We start from the raw sequence: 19,945 nt of genomic DNA on the forward strand, positions 1-19,945 counted from the left end.
AAAACAGACTAATGGCAGCAGTAACAGGTTTTGGTCTTTTCTTATTTGTGCTAACCCAGGAAGTTAGCCCCGGCCTTCCAGCAAGCCCTGCTATCCTTCTGCAGAATGTGCTCAGACAGTCGCCTCGGAGCAGAGGTTAATACTCACACCCACACATCTATGGACACTGTGATGCAGACGTTCTAACCGATGCGCTTGTCAGACAAAGTGTAACGTCCCTCTCTCATCTTCAGGTGTCTCGTATAGCAGATAGCGAGGAAAGTGTGATGTTAATGCTGGGCCGCTGCCTCCCTCATATCGTCCCAAATGTCCTCCTAGCTAAAAGAGAGGTAAAGTATCATCTACATGCTCATTTTTTCTTCACTCCTCTTTTTAATCATCAAAACACCATGCTGCTTTTACTGTTAATAGATAGGCACACAGCAGGGAATGATCTCGGTGTTAAAGACGTAAGCTGAATTAAACGACAGTTGAAGTTTGTTTCAATTTAGTGCCAAATTGGGCATTTTAAACAAATTCCGTAAACACAGTGGCATTCTTTTAAAACTGAAAGTATAAACATGTTGACGATGACATTTTACCGTCTGCTATTGTACGGGTGCATTTCAAAAAAGGAGAATATCATGGAAAACCTAAATTCGGTAATTGCATTTTAAAAGTAAAAGTCATATAGACAGTTCAATAGTTTGATTTGATTTTTTAAATAATTGTAATGCTTACCGCTGCCAGCATAGTCCTTGACTGATTAGCTGTATAGAGTTTTCATGTTCTTCCCAAACTTGTGAGGATTTTCTCTGGGTAATACAGTTTCCTCCCAAATTCCCAAAACATGCATGGTAGGTTAATTGAAGATTCTAATTTGTCCTGAGGTGTGAATGGAAGTCTGAATGATTGTCTGTATGCGCCCTGCGATTGGCTGGCGTCCAGTCCAGGGTGTATGCCGCCTTTCACCCGAAGTCAGCTGGGATAGGCTCCAGCACACCTGTGACCCTAATGAGGATAAGCAGTATAGAAAATCAATGGAAGGACAGCTTAGAGCTTAGAAAAACACCGAATTCAAGATTTCAAGAAATTTGAATATTAAATAAAAAACAAAGTGTTGGAATTGAGCTATTGAAATAAATAGGTTATTGTTTCTTCTTTTTGTTAGTTGTGTTACAAATCAATCCAAAATATCGGTAAAATAATGCAGTGACACACAGAGCATAGCTTTAGCCCAGTTTTGAGTTACTTATGACAATCACATGCCTCAAACACATGCCTCAATCATAATGGTGTCATTACTACGTTGAGCTTTACTGATCGATGCTCAATTAAAACGTGCAGACTGCTTTAAAAGATGCATGTACCCTTGCTGATGTGTGTCCATCTATTGTTTATCATGCAGATGTCCGTATTCACCGGCCATCATTCCGGCTCAACTGTGTCTATCACCCATGTTTGCGCTCTGTTTGCCTTCACTGGCTTTATTTTTCTTCTTCTCTTTTCGTCTCACTCATTCTCTCACTCTCATGCATGCCTCTCCTCTAGAGATTGGTTGCACATCTTTGCCAGGTGAGTCCTTCACACGCTCATCTGCATGGTTCCTCACACGACCCCAAACGAGCTGTAACGCATGCCTGTTGGCTACAATTGCAGCCTGGCCAGCCAGGGTGTAAAATTGTGTGCGGTCAAACTCTGAACTAACGGTGGTACCTTGGTTTATGAGTTCATTAGTTCCGTAACCATGCTCTGAACTCAAATTACTCCTATCTAAAATCAACTTTCCCCGTTGAAAAAAATGTTTACGTAAAGAAAAATAGTACTGTATTTTATATATATATATATTTGAAAGCATAATAAAAGATAATGTAATTAAATTAACTTGTTTTGTGAAGTGTAATTACACTGAAATTTAGAGGTGCAATGATTAATCAGTTAATTGACAACTCATCAATTATCAAATTAATCAATAACAATTTTTGATGATTGATAAATCGTTTATGGACCTTGTTTAAAATTGTCTAAATCCTCTGAATTTCAGCCCCTCACCAGTAAATATTAATTATATTTATAATAATAATAATAATAATAATAATAATAAAGCAGACTGATTATCTTTGTGTTTCATCAAAATTAGGCATTTGCAAACATGTTATTTTACTTTGGAAAACAATTAATCAACATTTATTTCGTATTTTTTGACGTTACGGACTAAACCAGTAACTGAATCATAATTAATTTGTTTCGGCATTTTCTGCACTGCCAATTTGAAATTATCCTGTTTTTGACTAAAGGGATGGGAATTTTTCATCTGATTAATTGAAAAAATAAACAACAGATGAATCAAATCATTAGTCGCAGCCCTAATGAAATTCATGCACACATCCACACTGTAGTACCACTCTAGTCCCGGGAAGGAGGTAATGTTCCAAAGAAGCACTCGCTTTGACGTACTGTAGTACCCTCACATGCACCACCAAAAACTGATCGCCACGCTGCATTGCCGCGGCTGTAGGAATAGAACTCTGTCCCCCTATACTGCAAAGCAGAGCGTTTGCAGCTCTTCAGAAGAAGCAATTGAACAAATACAAGACCTGGCGACACGCGCCCAGCCCCACCTGCAAGAGTTCAGGGTATGCTACCGCAACGTTGACACTTTTCAAAGCTGTAACTGCTCCATTTTGTTTTGCCACTTCACTCTAGAAGTGAATCATCAGAAGTCCTTTAAGTCAAATGTTTGCAAGCAAGAAATTGACCGAGTTGGGGCACTCGCATATCAAGGTAGCATTATCATCACACCCTCAGAACCTGGCATGAACAATATATCACTATGACTAACTGCAATAAGAGCTTGACGATATCATTAAAAAACTGGGGGGAGGGAATTCAAAACAGTCCTTGGTTTTGGTTGGGCATAAATGCATTGCTCACCTCTACTTGTCAGCATTATTCATTGTCAGAGTGATGTCATGTGTTTACCATTTTATTTAATGGATAGAATTCCAGCCCTTGAAGACTAAGATGCAGTTGTTGCCTTTGTTCATCTGTTATGAATGCAATGTAACCCTCAGTTATATTCTTTGCCTCAGCTCTAATCACCTCCAAAATAGCTGCAATTTTGGATTTTTCTTAAACAACTCACAAGTGTCAAACTGTACTTTAACATAAATAGATGAAATTTTAGCAAAAAACTTTTTTTTTTTTTTTTTTTTTTTTTTACTGTCTATATTAGAACGTGGTTAAATGACGACTAAATTGAATGTGAGTGCGAATGGTTGTTTGTTTGTATGTGCCCTGCGATTGTCTTTATGATGTCTTTATGTCTGATAGAAGGTAAGTCTTGTTGGAGTTGTACACACTTGGCCTGCTTTGCATATATCGCCATGGTGATGTTGTTTTAGTCAACTACCAACAGTTATGGAGAATTTAATCTCTTTGTGAAATCAAGAACAACAAACCGAAGTGCAAGAATGGCAGAAACACACACATCAGAACACTGGGGGATCGGTTTTGCGGCGTGGACTTTGTACCTAGTCCGTTAGAGCCATTAGCCATAACACACAAACATAACCATGTTTCGCCGGTTGCAACTTGAATCTCCTTCCTCTACAAGCGAGGAGACACACCTTCATTTGTTAGATTGTGACACCTCAGAACAAAAGGTTTTTCAAACGGCGGAATGATGTTTTGAAACACTGCCTGCCACCTGGCTACACTATCAGTCATGGTAAATTATTAAACAAAATGTGTTTTCCCTATTTCAGTGTTTTCTAACGTGACGCTATCATTTCAATAAAATGCTTGCCTGTATAATTGCTTTTAAAAATGTGTGGGAAAACTACTCAGCAAAAACTGCAAGAAAAGAAATGAGAGCAAACAATTCTGCATTGCTGTCACTCTCTGAATCATAAGTAGTGATGCTACGCTATGGAGGTACTTGTTTTCTAAACGTACCAAATAAATAATGTTGTGATTGAGAGCACAATCTTGATTGTATAAACCAAGGTGAAGTAAATGTAGCACACGGCACCCCATTTGGAAGCAGTGAAAATTCACATAGGGGCCTTATGTTGTTATGGTTCCTGGCATCAAACTGTCCGCTATACCTGCCCTACCTACCACTGTGTTTACCTTACTTTGGGTTAGCCTCCTAAAGTACTTTTCACACCAGATACATTTGGACTTGCCCTGTGCTCCATACGAGGCTTCAGAATCAGAATCATCTTTATTTGCCAAGTATGTCCAAAAAACACACAAGGAATTTGTCTCTGGTAGTTGGAGCCGCTCGCGTACGACACCAGTCAGTCAATTGAAAGAGAAAACTTTGGAGACATAAAGACATTGACAGAAACAGTCACTGAGCAATAAAGGGTTGCTAGTTTTCTGGTAATGCCGGTACAATTTTTATTTTATTTTTTTGACAATTGTGCAAAAAGATGTCCTTAGAGCAGTTTGAATGACTCATATAGCAATGGTCATTGCACCGGACAATGACCATTGTGCAAAAGGGCGCCGAGACTTCCAATGACCATTGTGCAAAGGGCGCTGAGACTTCCAAGGAATGTATGCAGTTTAAAGTGACGAGTAGTGGGATAATTTGGGACAATGTTGATTGTGCAAATTTTGCTGATACTCCTTTGCTGCATAGTTCCTCTTTGCAATGTTAATTTCTTCAGTCAGCTGGTTTCTAACTCGATTATACAGCTTTGATATGCGTCCTCCTTAACTTGGCGAAGTTGCTTCATTTAGGGAGTTTGTGGTTGAGTTTTGCTTTGTTAATGTCCCCGTAGAATAATGAGGGGTGGTTTTTTTTTTTCAATTTCGTGTACTTGTTCGGCGAGCATTAGCAGTGCGGCGTACGTGTTAGCTTGAGGCGGAATGTAGACGCCAGCGAGAATGAATGATGCGAACTCACGAGGCGAGTAGAACAGCTTACAGCTCAACAGCGACTCTAAATGTGGGCTTGTGGGCTGCAGAAGCATATCCCGCCGCCTTTTGTTTTCTCCGATGATTCCATGTCGCGGTCTGCACGGTGAAGATGGAAGCCGGGAGCATGACGGCGCCATCGGGAACAGCCTCACAAAGCCAAGTCTCCGTAAAGCGCATAGTGTGCAATGAGCTGATCCCTCTCATCCGCTCATTCTGTAAATTAGCAGCAGAGGCAGGTCCTTAAAATGATTAAATCTGATGCACTTTATTTTTTTATCTTTTGTGTGTGTGTGTGTGTGTGTGTGTGTGCGTCTCTTGAACTCGACACTTAAAATAAAATGAATGTTTGTGCTTTTTATAAGTGTGCTTCTCTGGGCTGGGCCAGTGTGACTCATCACAGCCTATCTTTACCCAAAGTCTCTCCATTTATCCAGAAGGGTGTTGGGGTTTCGTACGCTGTTCCAGCACTGGGGCAGGACAAATATCATATGTTCCTGGAAAAAATATATATATAACTCAGTATGCACTCTCTAATTTGAGTATGTGTGTGTAAGTGTGTGGCAGGAATGTCGGCTTGACCACAGTTTGGCCGTGGAAGCCTTGCATCAAAGACAAAGCTTTGCTCTGCCAGGAAGGTTTATGAACTCTGTCTGAACTCTTAAAAAGGGCAGAATTTTAAAGCAAGGGAACTCGTGTGTTCGGTTTCTTCCCTTAGACCGCTGAGTTGAACTAGTGTGTTAGGTGTCTTCCTTTACACTGCCGAGTTCGACAATATGAGTATGTGTCACTACCAAAAGAAATGACTCAGTCTAATGCCAGTAAGGTATTTAAAATTGTAGTACATGTTTTCCCAGTGTCATCGTACTGCTGTATTTCTGTTTCCCAAGTGCCCATTTCCTTTCCTATAGCTATTTCTTGTTGACTGCCATATCCCTGTATGTTGCGCATTTCTTCCACAAAATCATTGACAAGCTTCCTTTCCTTCTCCATTTTATGCTTCAGGAGCTGATCCCTCTCATCCTGTGTACCGCCTGCCTTCACCCAGAGTCCAAAGAGCGAGACCAGCTTCTCCACATCCTCTTTAACTTAATCAAGAGACCAGATGACGAACAGAGGTGTGTGCACTGATGCATATGTCGATAGTTCCACAATGTGTCTGAGGGAGTGAATTTAAAGAAGCGTTGTTTCTACATTTGTTTGCTTCAGACAAATGATCTTGACGGGATGTGTTGCGTTTGCGAGGCATGTGGGTCCCACTCGTGTTGAGGCAGAGCTTCTTCCTCAGTGCTGGGAACAGGTACACTACACAGGGTCGTCTAAGACAGCTTTTCCCAGCTTTCCCCATCTTGCTGTCCTGTGTACTGGTACTGATGCGTTTTTGCCAGCATCTTCCGTGGTACCAGAGGCATGACCGAGATTAAATGCCACGCCCTGCAACTAGTGTGGGAAGTTTAGCTTTAGGGAAACTACTGATAAGTAGTCAATAATTTATTATTATTATAGGGCATGATAAAAATATATTTTTTAAAAAACTTTTGACTTTTGTTTTTGAATGAATATGGTAACATATATACAATTTTATTTTATTTATTTATTTTTTTCCTGCACTAGCAACACATTTATGATCAATAAAGTCAAATTCCATGGCAACAACAACTGCCGTTATGGCGGCTCAGAATCGCCCCAGAAAGACAACCAGTGTTTTCCACAGGGTCATCATGTTGATGATGAAGTCGCCTTCTTTCCATTCTGCGGCAGCTGCCCTTCCGCCTTCCTCGCTATGTTGGCCTTCTCTTCCTCTCTGTCACAGTTTTACGTTCTTACGCCCCCTCCTTTTTTTCAGATTAACCACAAATATCCAGAGAGGAGACTCCTTGTGGCAGAGTCTTGTGGAGCCTTAGCACCGTACTTTCCTGTAAGTTGTCATTTGTATCAATTTAAAAACAGTTGATTAACAGTTGGGGGGGAATATTGATGAATAAATAAAATATCTGGGTTTTATTCTGTTTCTACAGAAGGAAATTCGAAGTTCCCTAGTGTTGTCCATGTTGCAGCAGATGCTTGCCGAGGACAAGGCTGACATGGTCCGAGAGGCTGTGGTCAAGAGTCTTGGGATTATCATGGGTTACATAGATGATACTGACAAATACTCGCAGGTATTTCTTTGTGGGGGGAAATTCCTTTTCCTTCCTTTTTCGCCCCTCTATGTTCTCTCTATGCATCAGTTGAATACACATCAATATACATCTAAATCTACCTGCTAATACGACTGTACTTTTAGTTGTACTCAATATGGACAAAAGTATTGGGACACGTGGCCTATACACCTACCAATAACTGCTAATGAGAGGCCTTCTCCGTTGTAGAGAGGCTCAATGTGAGCCAGTGATATTCTTCCACACCAAACCTATCCCACAATGCCTTTGTGCTGTGGGCCACAGTCCTGCTGGCACAGTAAAGGAAGGGCCTTCCCAGAATTACTTCCACACAGTTGAAAGCATAGAATTGTCCAAAATGTCTCAGTAAGAAGGAAAATTAAGTGAAAACTAAGGAGTCTCGCACCACGCTTGACTGATCAGTTGATTGATTAAAAGGTATTTCTGAAGACACGTTGTCCAATGGTGTTCTTAATACATCCATCATTGCTTGTTTGTTGCATCTTTCTTCAGGGTTTTGAGCTGATGCTACTGTCACTTGGTGACCCTTCAGAGAGGGTAGTCAGTGCCGTCCACCAAGTCTTCATCCCCGCATTCGCAGCCTGGACAACAGAATTGGGAACCCTTTACACTTCACTCATCCCTTCTCTCTTGGCACGTATAGAGAAACTCCTCATGGTGCGTGTTAACATGCTGACTTGTTTTGTTCTTGTGTTTAATAGAGTGTATTCCATATTTCCTGCGCTCATAGTTATCTCATTATCCCTGTAGCACGGAGAACATGGCCTGGATGAGCACAAGCTCCACATGTTCCTGACAGCACTGCAGAGTCTGATCCCTCCCCTGTTTGCTGTCGTGCTGCAGAATGCACCTTTCACCAAACGTGCCAAACTCCACGGAGACATACCTGCAATAGAGGGTACGGGGACAAGGGAGGGAAGGAACTTTAGTCTGTGTGTTTGTGTTTTGTTTCAGCTGCGTATTGCTCTTACTGAGTTTTTGTCGTTGCAGTGACCCGCTTCCCCAGGCCAGCTTCTCCCCTCCAGGATGTGGCCACCATCATTGGCAGCAGGGAGATGCTGAGTGCCCTGCTGCTTCTCTACGACCACCAACTGGAGCATGAAGGGACCACCGGATGGGAAAGCCTGCTTTGGGTGGTCAACCAGCTGTGAGACCTACACGCACACACAAAGATACTGTAAATGTGTACAGCAAACAAACCTGACCTATTCCATTTTTCTGCGACCACTGAAGACTTCCTCAGCTCATAGAGATCGTGGGTCGCATCAACGTGACCTCTTCCACCTGCGTCCATGAGTTCTCTCGCTTCTTTTGGAGGTTCTGTCGAACCTTTGGCAAAATTTTCACCAACACCAAGGTGAATTCAATCGTGATCTAAACACTCAGGGTGCATGTTCAAACCTTTTCATTTCAGTGTGTGTCACATTTTTAAACACTTTTCCATCTGTCCTCTTGATGATGTTAATGTAGCTCTGTCATGTATTTGTGAATAAAGTAATGACGTTTTTTTTTTTTCGTTTACCCCAATGACATTTTACAGGTTAAACCTCAATTCCAAGAGATTCTTCGTCTATCTGAAGAGAATGTTGGTGAGTTTTGAACCAATGCATTTGTAGCCCCATTAAAAGATAGGCTGTCTTTATCTTTCTTCTGTAGTGAGAACGATGTGCATGACAACTTTGAACTAGTTATTGACCGAAATAGTTACGGTTTTGCCCTCAATAGATGCTTCATCTGGGAATGGTATTCTTACCAAAGCCACCGTCCCCATCTACGCCACAGGAGTACTGACATGTTATAACCAGGTAACATACAGTATTTTTCACTTTATTTGTCAAGATGTGATGTGGTGGCGGGGAAACTAAATTTCAGTCAAATCTAGTGAGCCATTTAAACATCCTGGCGTCTTTTTTTCCCCTCTCTTCATTTTTTTTCTTAATATCAGATATAAATTAACAGATTTTGTTTTTGTCCTAAGGAGGATGATCGCAAGTTGTTAGTGGGTTTCTTAGAGGATGTTATGACAACCCTCTCTTTGTCCCATGCACCTCTCGATAGCCTGAAAGCTTCTTTTGTAGAACTGGGGTGAGACACACACACACACACACACACACACACACACACACACACACACACACAGTTTGCACGTTAATTAAAGTGTCTGTCATTTGTTTGTTTGTTTTAGTGCCAATCCAGTCTACCATGAGTTACTGCTCACTGTCCTGTGGTATGGAGTAGTACACACATCCGCATTGGTCCGATGTACCTCAGCACGGATGTTTGAGGTAACGAAAATAAATAAACTAAACTAAAGTTTGAAATAAAAAAAGGTCAGTTGAACATTTTTGATTAGCAACTAACAACATTTACCTTTTGGTTGTTCTGCCGACACTTAAGCAACAGTACATGATTGTATACTTTGTGTCCTAATAGTGTATATAACTAACAATGTTGTTTATTCATTTTAATTGAAATGTTTAAATTGCATTTTGCTCCATATGTGCTAGCTTTGCTTGCTATTTGCTGCTGTTTAACCTGCATGTCATGTTTAGGTACAAATGTAAAACCTGTAAATGTTACTCTGATAGCCAATATCGGGTGCCTGGATCCCGCTGTATATAGCACCTCCAAGTTCTGATCAGGCATTTTGCTAGTCTCAAACCTCACCACATAAATATCTGTGGACGTGTCACAAAAATGTTAAAGTCAGCAAAAATGTTTTGGAAAGTATAATTTAATTGGACACATTTTTTTTTCTTCTAGTTTCAGGGCTTCAGGTCATTCAGGAAATCTAATCCTACTGTTGTTTTTAAAAGTAAATGCCTGTTACCCCTTTTTTTTCCCCCCCTTCAGTGCAGTTGAATTGTACTTTTGCCAGGCTCCAGGCAACATAGTGCTTACCTAAGCAATGTAACTAAACCGTAACAAATCTCATCTACCTATCCAATGAGAGGTGTGCCCACATCCACGTGGTGTGTTTGGGTGAGGATGTACTTTAGAGTGGAGTGGAACCAGGCATCTCTTGATGTAAACTTGTGGAAGGAGGAGTGCTCAGCTGAATCCATGTTTCCCTCTTTTTCTATTGTGAAGTACTTTCCCGTTTTCCACGCACATGCCTCACTGTCACCATCCATTATGTGTAGCTGTTCACCATTGTCCACATAACTGCACGTTGAATTGTGGTGGTCGACCACAGATCCTGGATCAGATGATTTGATTGTTCACTATTTTTGAGTGGAAAGTGGATTCAGTCTGATCTGGAGTCTGTGCTCATAGCCCACAGATTAACATTTAGGGTAACAGAGTTTGTGCTGTGATGTGCCATAGTGTCTTTTGGGTGTTAATTGTCAATTTGAAAAAGCATTGCTTGCTTTCTATTTGTTGCTCCTTATTTTTATTTCCCCTCTGCCCTCTTTCTTTGCATTATTTCACTCTTTTATTTATTTTCTCTCTATATCTATCCATCGGCGATGTCGCTCACTCTTGTCCAATGCACCGTCCTCCTCTGTGACATCACGTCTGGCTCTGTCCAACCCGATCAGCTGCTGGTGAAGGGGGTGAATGAGACGCTGGTCGCTCAGAGAGTGGTGCCGGCTCTCATCACACTGTCTTCCGACCCTGAAATGTAAGTGGATCAACATTGACAACAGTAACAGTCAACTGCGCGGCGTCTCTCCCCCCCCCTTCTCTTTGCCGCCTGACAGCCATCACACCGTAGCAGTCAGCCTATCTGGAGCAACAATATCAATCGTCAATATTTTATAAAGATGCTGTTTGCTTTCCTAACTTGGATTAATTTGTAGTGGTTGTATGGAGTTGCACCTGTATAGGATCTGGCTGAGCATCACATAGGTTTTTCATCGTCATGTCAGTTTACGTGACTCGCTTGTATGTTTGCACATTGCCTAAATTGCACAACCCCAGCATGCACCCCCCCCTCCCTCACACAATCCATTGAAGCTGAGACCCTCCTCCTTACCAAACCCTCAGCTAGTGGCTGGTTTTCACCCCTGATTTTCTCCTTTTTTTTCCCCCCTCTGTCTTCTATATTATCCCTGCTACCTTCTGTTATCACCTCCCCCGCTGTCTCTTTCTCTCTCTCCCCCTCCTCTCCTCTCTCATCCCGCTCTGTGGTGGGTTTACAGTTGATTCTCCGAGGCATGAGTGAAGCATTAGTAGATCGCCGGGCAGCCCCGGCCCTTATAACTCTATGCAATGGGCCTGAATTGTGAGTCAATCGACGACGGAACAAATCCCTTTGAACACTGTCATCTTGCAGGCTGCATTTCAAATGGTGTCACAAAATCATATATACAGAGCTCGCTCACATTGAGCAGCTGTGACTGTTAAGCTAACGTGTCATCTTCCTGTCCAACTGGAATAATTAAGTGGAAGTCTTTAGCAACATCCTACCTTCTATACTGAGCTTGGCTCGACTGAAATACTAATTGGCCATGGGATGAGTTCATACATTTATCGTGCTTACCACATCCACATTTTGAATGAATAAGATGAGGAAGTGAGTGTTAACGCTCTTGGAATTCAGCCTGTTTCTTCGCAACATTCTCCCTACTGTTGCAGTTTTACAGCATTTCTGTTTCTTTCTAATAGATCAATCATTCAACATAATGAGAGAGGTCACTAGAAGGGAGGTCATTGTAAATTCATTATTAACTATATCAATGATGCAATGTACGATACATACCAATCTTGATCAGCTACTTCAGTAACTCTACAAATCATTAGTTGTAATTTAAAAGTACATTTGGGAATTAAATGCCTGGATGCTTGTTTAAGCTTTAAATGAGCTGTTACCGCAAAAGGCACATGACAAAAAAATAGTTAAATTACATTGGGGAAAAAAAATATTTCTTGGGGCAGGGGGTCATAATCAAGTGAAATGTTAAATATAAATGCAAAAGTCTGCCCCGATCTCCTGTCTCTTGCTAGATGAATTGGTTGATACATTAAATATTTCTTAAAACATTATCTAACAATATGGTTAGATTATTGAGCTTTGTCATTTGTGAAACTTGTACTAAAGCGTTACATGACAAGATAATGCATGTATACATCGAGTATATGTCCATATTATGATTGTTTTATCATGATTTAACGCGAGCAAATTTGTGACTTAAAAAAATATAAAAAAACTCCATCACTTCTCTTTTTTTCCCTTTTTCGTGTGGTCCTTTTCATGATCGATTTTGTTGGGTTCTAAAGTAAGCAGAAATAGCAGACATATCTAAATGCCGTGTTATACCTTTGCTTTTTTGTGTATGATGGTGCTACACCTGCCTGTTAAAAAAAAGTTACTTTACCGCCCTACAATTTTTATTTTATTTTATGATGAATCACATACACACAACTTCTCAGCCAGATCAGCAAAATGATAAAAACCTGTAAAATGTAACATGCAGCCATCAGCAGAACTTGTCTAAATGTTGAGTTTATGCAGCTGCCATCAGCAGTTTTTTTCTGGCCTGCTTGCATTATCACAGTATTGTTATTATTTCAAAGCCTCTGCTCCTGGCGTGATGTTTTAAAGGCAACTTGTGTGGACCTGATCGCCAATGTAACAGCAAGACCTACAGTACATGACACGGTGGTTATGAATAGTCACCATACCGTTTTATGTTGCTCTCCTGCTGTGTTTAGCTCTGTGAGGATATCCACAATTCCTGCCTTTGGTACCATCATGGAGACTGTCACGCAGAAAGAGGTAAGGAGTCCAAAATATCTCCAGAATTATGCAAAAAGTGCAATGTACTGTAACGAATGAAAACGTTTGTGTGTTGTGTTTTAGCTGCTGGAACGTGTGAAGATGCAGCTGGCATCCTTCCTAGAGGACCCTCAGTATCAAGATCAGCACTCATTGCACATGGAGATCATCAGGACGTTCGGACGCGTCGGCCCCAACGCCGAGCCTCGCTTCAGAGACGAGTGTATGCCAAATGATGATAACGAAAGAAAATAGGGGTAGACGTTTATTTACTTGCCTTTTGCGCTCTTTGGTCCAGTTGTACTGCCACACCTGCACAAGTTGGCGCAGGCGAACAACAGCCAAGCGGTGGAGAGCAAGCGGATCGACATCGCCACCCAGCTGTTCGAGGCCTACAGCGCCCTCTCCTGCTGCTGTATCCTTTTTCGCCCGCGTGTGTTCGGGGTCGCTGGGCTGTTCTGATAGTGCCCTTGATCCTCGTGGTCCGCATCAAGAATGGTCCCAGGCTTGTGGTCCAGTTATGTGGGTGTTTTGGCAGAGTTCTTCTGTCATTTGGCAGGAAGCGAAAGAAACAGAAAATAAGTTTGCACCCCCCCGATTTGGGGCTGGACATAATTACAAGGTTGGTTAAGCAAAGGAGAGGATGAGGGAGGCTGCAAGAGGAAGAGCGTGAGAGAAAAGCAAGTGAACATCAGATTCAATACTTGGTTCCGTTTGCCCAGAATAGCTCTGCCATTCCCGCCCTCCCTCTCTTCCCTTCCCTTCTCTTCTCCTCTCCTGCTACGTCTCCTTGCTTCACACGCTCGTCTGTCTGCTGTGTCTCCCCTGGGAGCCCCACCCCCTGCCAGCACGCACATCGGCAGCAGCGCCACCGGCCGGAGGTTCATTCCTGTGGGTCATCGTCAGGCTGTCATTTCACAGTGCGGGCCTCGTTAAAACGTATTGCGCTGACCTCCCACGACACTGGTTTCTCTTCTCATCAGCACCACAGCTTCTGAAATTGAACACTCACATCACTCCCAATGTAGATGAGCTCTGTCTGTATCCAGTATGGTGTCGCTGGCTCAGACAGTTGGTCATGGCGATGGAATGTTTGGCCCTATAGTTGGAATCGGCCAAGTATAGCAAAACCATGTTTTTGGGAAAGAGTTAACCTGTGATTGGCTGGCGACCAGTCCAGGGTGTAGTCCGCCTTTCGCCTCAAGTCAGATCGTATATCTCCCTGCAACCCTCAACAGGATAACTGGTATAGAAAATGGAGGATTTGGTCATGTTTGGTATTGAGGTGATAATGCCAGTTTTCTTGCATCGCAATGAGAATGGATATCTCGTAGCGCTTGACGTAACACATGGTCATTAACCTTTTGAACTCTTGGTTTTGAAAAAAAAAAAAAAGGGTCATTGTTCTGAATGTTGCCTATTGAAAACCAATAGTTGGCAGCACGGTGAACGAGTGGTTAACGCTTCTGCCACCTCTGCTATTTCCTATCAAATAAGCAAGTGAAAATGATCAGTAGTTGTCTTGCATTTATATTGGCCAATGGACTGAAGCTAATCCTTTGAGAACCACTACTCTCAGAGCCCCCCCACCCCCCAAAATATAAAATAAGTTTGATTTCCTCAACCATATTGTGGATATTGAAGATCTACTGTTTTGCGTCAGATATTCACGATCAGTAGGGTTTTTTCTTCTATATCGGAAATCATCTTGAAATCTTTTGAGATTCAAATGGATTTGACCTATCTCAATCGTTTGGAGTCAGGTGTTCAAAATGAAGAGGATTATTTCTTTGACTAATACAAAACAGCTACATGTCTTGGGACCAGCAGAGATGACACGAACATGTGAACATTTGACTTCTGATTTCTTATTCTACAGCTGTTTGTATCGCACTCGTATCAGGCTCGCACTTGGACAAGATTTCTTTTCAAAAAGGATTCTGCCAGTTAATGAGTTAGAATTTTCAAGCATAAAAAATGACAGGAACATTTGACTTTGAAAGTTTGTCGTCGATCTTTTGAGAACTGCTACTACTACAAATGGTGAAATGAGAAGAAACGTGTGGGGATGTTCTACCAGCCAGCCCAGGAACTTTGAGTTCCCGGTTACAAAAGGTTCCTGTGGCTAATGTCGTTTGTGTTTCCATTGCACTTGGTTCAGGGTAGCTTAAGCAGATGAGGCTCATGTTGCTCAGTATTGACGCATACTGGGCAAAAGATGTGGGTATTTCAAGAAGAAGAAGCTTGCAGATGACTATAGATGCGATTTATCAGCTAGAAAATGAAATAGGAACGTGAGCCTGAAGCCTCGCACAGTTCCACTACAAATTGGAGAGCAATAAATCACATCTCTAGTCATCTGCAGGCTTCCACATTTCTCGATATATTTATTCAAAAAGACAAGTTTTTCTATTGTCTTGGCATTAAGGCAATTCAATTTTTCTTCATGCAACTTCTCCATCTTTAGAAGTTGGTAGAACGTGTAGAGAGGTGCCAAGAACCTTGGACCCCTTGCAAGGTTCTGTCAGAAATTCAAAACCACTCACTGTGCCGTCCAGTTTGGGAATCACAGCCGGACATAATTACTAGAAGCACAAGGAAGAGGCTTCATGATGTCTATGATGCAATCCTTAACCTCGCGTGCACAGTCATATCTGAAGAAGTGATGGTGACCCACTTCCTGCCGGGCCTCAGGTGTCTCCGGGCCGACATGGAGCAGCTCTCCCCAGAGCACGAGGTCAGCAGACCGACTTCCCGCACAGTAAAGTCGCGTACCGTGTGACACTCCACCCAAAGTGCTTAACAACGCCATCTGCTTTTATTTGCGTCTCTTTTCATATGTGCATTTTTCCCAAGGTGACTAACAATCAGCCGACTCGTGACTTTAGAAGTTGTTTCCAGACTGTCACCCCTATTAAGGAACCGGCTAACATACAAATACTGTACCTTCTTAACGTCATCGTCGTGTTTATCTGTCATATTTCCCCCCCCCCCACAGGTGATTCTGAGCTCCATGGTCAAAGAGTGTGAGATCAAGGTGGAAAACAGGGGAATGGGAGATGCACAAGGGTGAGAAGAAGTTATTTTTATTTTCCTAAGAATATGCCGTGTTGCACGTGCAATTAGCCACTATACAGCTGAAACAACCACAGAGCAAAAGATGAGTTCAAATGAGACCCACTTACAGTGGCTACTTGGTTTATGACGATTCCAAGCAACGGTGCTTAATCAACTAGATGTCTGGTCTAGAGGAGGTTTTCATACAAATATTTATATGTTAATTCGGACTTTACTACCTCATTAGTGTAGGTTAGTCCCCCTTTAGATGTTTTGTACAAATTAAGGCCGCCGTAGGAATAGAACTTCATCGTAAACGGAGGACCCCTTGTAGAACATTTTGAAGAATAAAAGATTTATTACAAATGAATACAAATATTATTTATGAATATTCTAACAACATATTCAGAGTAACTGATTTGGTTTATAGCCCATTTGACAAATCTTTCCAAATGTTCAATGTGCATGAGATTGTCATTTTACGCACATTTTCCTTTTTGCCTTCCTCTTTGAATTTATGTGGCATGCCCGCATCTGTTTTACGGTTGATGTATTTTCCTTGAAAATGCACTTCCTGGACTGTGTTCAAGCATATTCTAACACACAGAAGGCCTTTTCTTTACCAGTGGATGTAATTGTTCGCCGTGGGGGAAAATGAAAAAGTAACGCATTACACTGACATTAAAATAAGTTGACCATTTAAATTGGTTACAATTTGTGATCATTTGAGTGCGAATTAGCTATGTTTACGTATGTAGCTTGACTACAAAATGATGTTGAATTTTTGTGGAAGACGCTGAATATTAAACAGCACGAAGCACCACTTTGCACCTTACTGTTCCACTACATTACGTGTCCGTCAAGTGTCTTCCAACAGCAGAGGTTTTGCTTTATTTTCTTGTCTTATTTTGTTTTGTTTCGTAGTTCTCTTTTATACAGCTTTGGCAGGAAAACACTTTCACTCATATAAATTAATATAATTTCAGTCAAAAAGACAACATTGCTATTAGGCATATGCACTTTTCATTAATTAGTTAAGCAATAGCAGAAGCTTGTAACTGCTCACTCCAAAGGGGAAGTGATGGCGTCGTTTGACTGTAAAACATCTGGTCGGGGGTTGTACTAGCCGAAAAGCGTACTCAGCCAATAGCAACCCAAGTAAACACATTTAGATTGAAGTATTGTAGGTCAATATGAATCTGACAAAAAGAAGCTTAACAATGTTTTTTTTTGTTTGTTTGTTTGTTTTCTTTTTCTTCCTAGCTCCATGTCCATCGCATCCAGTTTGGTGGGCGAGGATGCCAAGACCAAGTTCCTGAGCAAGATGGGTCAGCTGACCACGTCGGGCGCCATGCTGGCCAACGTTTTCCAGAGGAAGAAGTGAACGGCGTTCGCCGACGCTCTGCCACCACAGCATCTGATGACCGTCCCCGTCTGCTGTGCTCTCAAGTAGATGACCAAGCAGATGTGACGCGCATTTTATATGAAAGGATAGCGTTGGCTTGTTTTTGTTTTCTCAGTCAGTGTTTTGTTTGACATCTTAATTTATGAAATGAAGCGCCGCAAAGGATGAAAGTCCAGTATTCCATGGTAAGTGGGACATCTTTCCTGGACATTTCAGGACTGAAGGCATCGCTGCACCGCCATGAACCTTTTTTCATCGGAGGAGGAAACTAAATTGAGCTACCTGCAGGAGGTCACCTGATTTTTAACGGGTGTCATTTTGGAGCGAGCGATTCATGGACGGCCTATGATATTCAGCATGTCCAAGCAAAAATGGCACTAAAGGCTTCGATCCTTAAAGTGACTATGAATGTGTGTGCGTGTGGATGTCATTCCAAATCATCGCCTACTTGAAGTTCTAAATACGTCTGTCCGCGCTCCGTTTTGATAGCTTCTATTTTATAACTTATTTTTATCTTATTGGAGGAACACACTTTATTTCCAACTTCCAAAGACATTTGCACTTCATTATTTTGTTCTTAACTATCTGTATGTTCTTATGCACATTGAAAATGATCACTACTGTTGTGTTTTATGCTTTTTCTTGTTTTGTTTGACGATAATTTGGGTCATGACATCTTGTCTTTCTGATTGGATAGTGGGTATTTCGTTCAGTTTTTGGGAGAGGTCTCCTCAGAGAAAAAAAGAAATAGCTATCATACATTGAACTGAGTGGTTGGTACTCGTATATATTTGGAATCTGTGTTATGGTGTAATAAAAGATCATTTGTGTATTTACGTGTGTACTTGTCAGTTATGGATGTAAGCGCGAAGAAAAAAAACACTTTTATGGCGCAAAGTGCCAACAGGTGCTGAAGGCAATAAAACAAAAGTCATTTGACAGACATCAACACAATTATGGTTGCCCTCGCCCTCATCGCCAACACTTTGATGTGCTGTAATGTCGACTTGCAATAAACCAAAGTCCAGTACGTGGGGCATACCCAACTGTTTACTACCAGCCTTAAACCTTAACTTAAAACCTCATGGGTCTATTAACGGATCAGTATTGTGGAATGTAACCTCCTAAGTAACCGCTTGTATATCATTTGAATGGTCCACGGGTTTGTAATAATGAGAATTCAGTCTTTGACATAGCAAACTCAAATCACTGTCTTTTGGAGTTTACGATATGGGTGGACCAGCGTGGACACCTATGTTACTAGAAATGTTCACTTCGGTGTTTAAAGTAATAGTATGGAGGGATGTAACTTTAAAAGTAACAGTTTCTATAGCATTTTAACAATTATTTTTTTTCCCATTGACTTAGTACCCTCAAGTCACCAACTTTTGTGATTTATAATAACGTGATGGTGTTGATATAGAGGAAATAACCTTCAATTTATGATGAAAATTCAGTCTGTCATTGACAAAGCCCTCAAGTCACTGATTTTTGTGGCTTATAACATTGGTGGACCTGCCTTGACACCTAGCTTCCTTAAAACGCTCTCTTAAATGCCACAACAATGAGGCGCTCTGTGAAAATTCAAATTGACCTTGCTCTTTGGCCTTCCTCCCTGTGTCATGTGAACACTCATGGTTGACGACGAGGCACTCTGAAACACGCTAGCCTGAATCCCAGGTGTATATACTGGCTATGCAACGAACGCGTTTAAGTCCTTATTTAGTGGAGGAGGGGTGACTGATGCCATCATAGGGCAGTGTTTTAGCCACTCCCAAAGATTCTGGAAAACTGAAATGGTGAAAAAACGTTTTATGCTGTATCTCCACAATTGAGTAGTACACCGTTCTCAACATTTGGAGGTTTTCCGCAGTCATCTTCAAGCAATATACATAATGCATTTAGAACAAAACATCTCAGAATTCAATGTATAGGGTCTTTAACAGCTGTTAATTTCTTTTATAACATTACTACCCACATTTATGGCATTTTTTAATATTTTGTAATGCAATTTTATTCACATGAATCCTTTTTCTTGAACTTGTAACCGTGTTGGAGCATATGATTCATAACTGATCACAGATCTAATTGATTCATTTTTTTTATGACAGTATTTGTCTTCCACAGTAAGCAAAATAAAAAATATAATTTTGGGGATCTTAGTTAACAAACACAAATTGCACCTGCTATGAATTCACAACAATTGATCGTTATGCAAGTTAACTGCTAACCATTGATCAAGCATTTGCATATTCGAGCTAATATTCAACTATTCTTCCTGATAACTGTGCAGGTGGACAAATAATTGATACGGATCAGTAGTAGGGGCGTGTTTGGAACCTTTTGATGCGTTCTGCTACGAGCTCCCATTCCTTTGCTGGCTGATAAGCTCTTGTTCTTGGTGTCAAGCGTGCCTCTGCCTGCCAAAAGAGGCGTGGTCATGCAAATATGTGTAGACCTTCGGTGCATGTAGAAGTGGCCCTCATCCAGTCGGCATGTCTTACTCACAACGGTGACTTGAGTGACTCACGGGTCATGTCTGTTTCCATAATACCGCTGGAAGGTCACTGAAGATCACTTTTCTTCAGCAGCAGCATTCTTGCATTAATATGCAGTGTTTGCATTTTTATGAACTTTGATTAGTCCAATGTGACGCCAAAACCAACGTGACCA

At 41.5% G+C, this 19,945-nt stretch overlaps 1 protein-coding gene across 10 annotated transcripts in view; it reads left to right on the forward strand.

Annotated features, from left to right (window-relative positions):
• Positions 1-18,104, forward strand: part of relch (RAB11 binding and LisH domain, coiled-coil and HEAT repeat containing) — a 31,685-nt gene extending 13,581 nt beyond the window's left edge. For 3 of the 10 annotated variants that reach the window (XM_061666225.1, XM_061666228.1, XM_061666232.1), the window contains 22 exons: positions 60-135; positions 234-329; positions 1,531-1,554; positions 5,914-6,026; positions 6,118-6,208; positions 6,755-6,826; positions 6,927-7,067; positions 7,581-7,745; positions 7,839-7,986; positions 8,079-8,235; positions 8,322-8,445; positions 8,629-8,677; positions 8,814-8,893; positions 9,067-9,173; positions 9,274-9,373; positions 10,631-10,713; positions 12,747-12,810; positions 12,895-13,033; positions 13,109-13,225; positions 15,459-15,547; positions 15,809-15,879; positions 17,131-18,104. In XM_061666225.1, coding sequence (XP_061522209.1) covers positions 60-135; positions 234-329; positions 1,531-1,554; positions 5,914-6,026; positions 6,118-6,208; positions 6,755-6,826; positions 6,927-7,067; positions 7,581-7,745; positions 7,839-7,986; positions 8,079-8,235; positions 8,322-8,445; positions 8,629-8,677; positions 8,814-8,893; positions 9,067-9,173; positions 9,274-9,373; positions 10,631-10,713; positions 12,747-12,810; positions 12,895-13,033; positions 13,109-13,225; positions 15,459-15,547; positions 15,809-15,879; positions 17,131-17,251 — 2,227 coding nt within the window. In that variant the 3' untranslated portion in view covers positions 17,252-18,104. Of the gene's footprint in view, positions 1-59; positions 136-233; positions 330-1,530; positions 1,555-5,913; positions 6,027-6,117; positions 6,209-6,754; positions 6,827-6,926; positions 7,068-7,580; positions 7,746-7,838; positions 7,987-8,078; positions 8,236-8,321; positions 8,446-8,628; positions 8,678-8,813; positions 8,894-9,066; positions 9,174-9,273; positions 9,374-10,630; positions 10,714-11,233; positions 11,317-12,746; positions 12,811-12,894; positions 13,034-13,108; positions 13,226-15,458; positions 15,548-15,808; positions 15,880-17,130 lie in introns of those variants that run through there. The other 7 variants (XM_061666229.1, XM_061666234.1, XM_061666230.1 and 4 more) reach the window with 5 other exon arrangements.
• The last annotated feature ends 1,841 nt before the right edge of the window (positions 18,105-19,945 follow it).

The sequence above is a fragment of the Phycodurus eques genome, chromosome 21, assembly GCF_024500275.1.
Source record: "Phycodurus eques isolate BA_2022a chromosome 21, UOR_Pequ_1.1, whole genome shotgun sequence".
Lineage (NCBI taxonomy): Eukaryota > Metazoa > Chordata > Actinopteri > Syngnathiformes > Syngnathidae > Phycodurus > Phycodurus eques.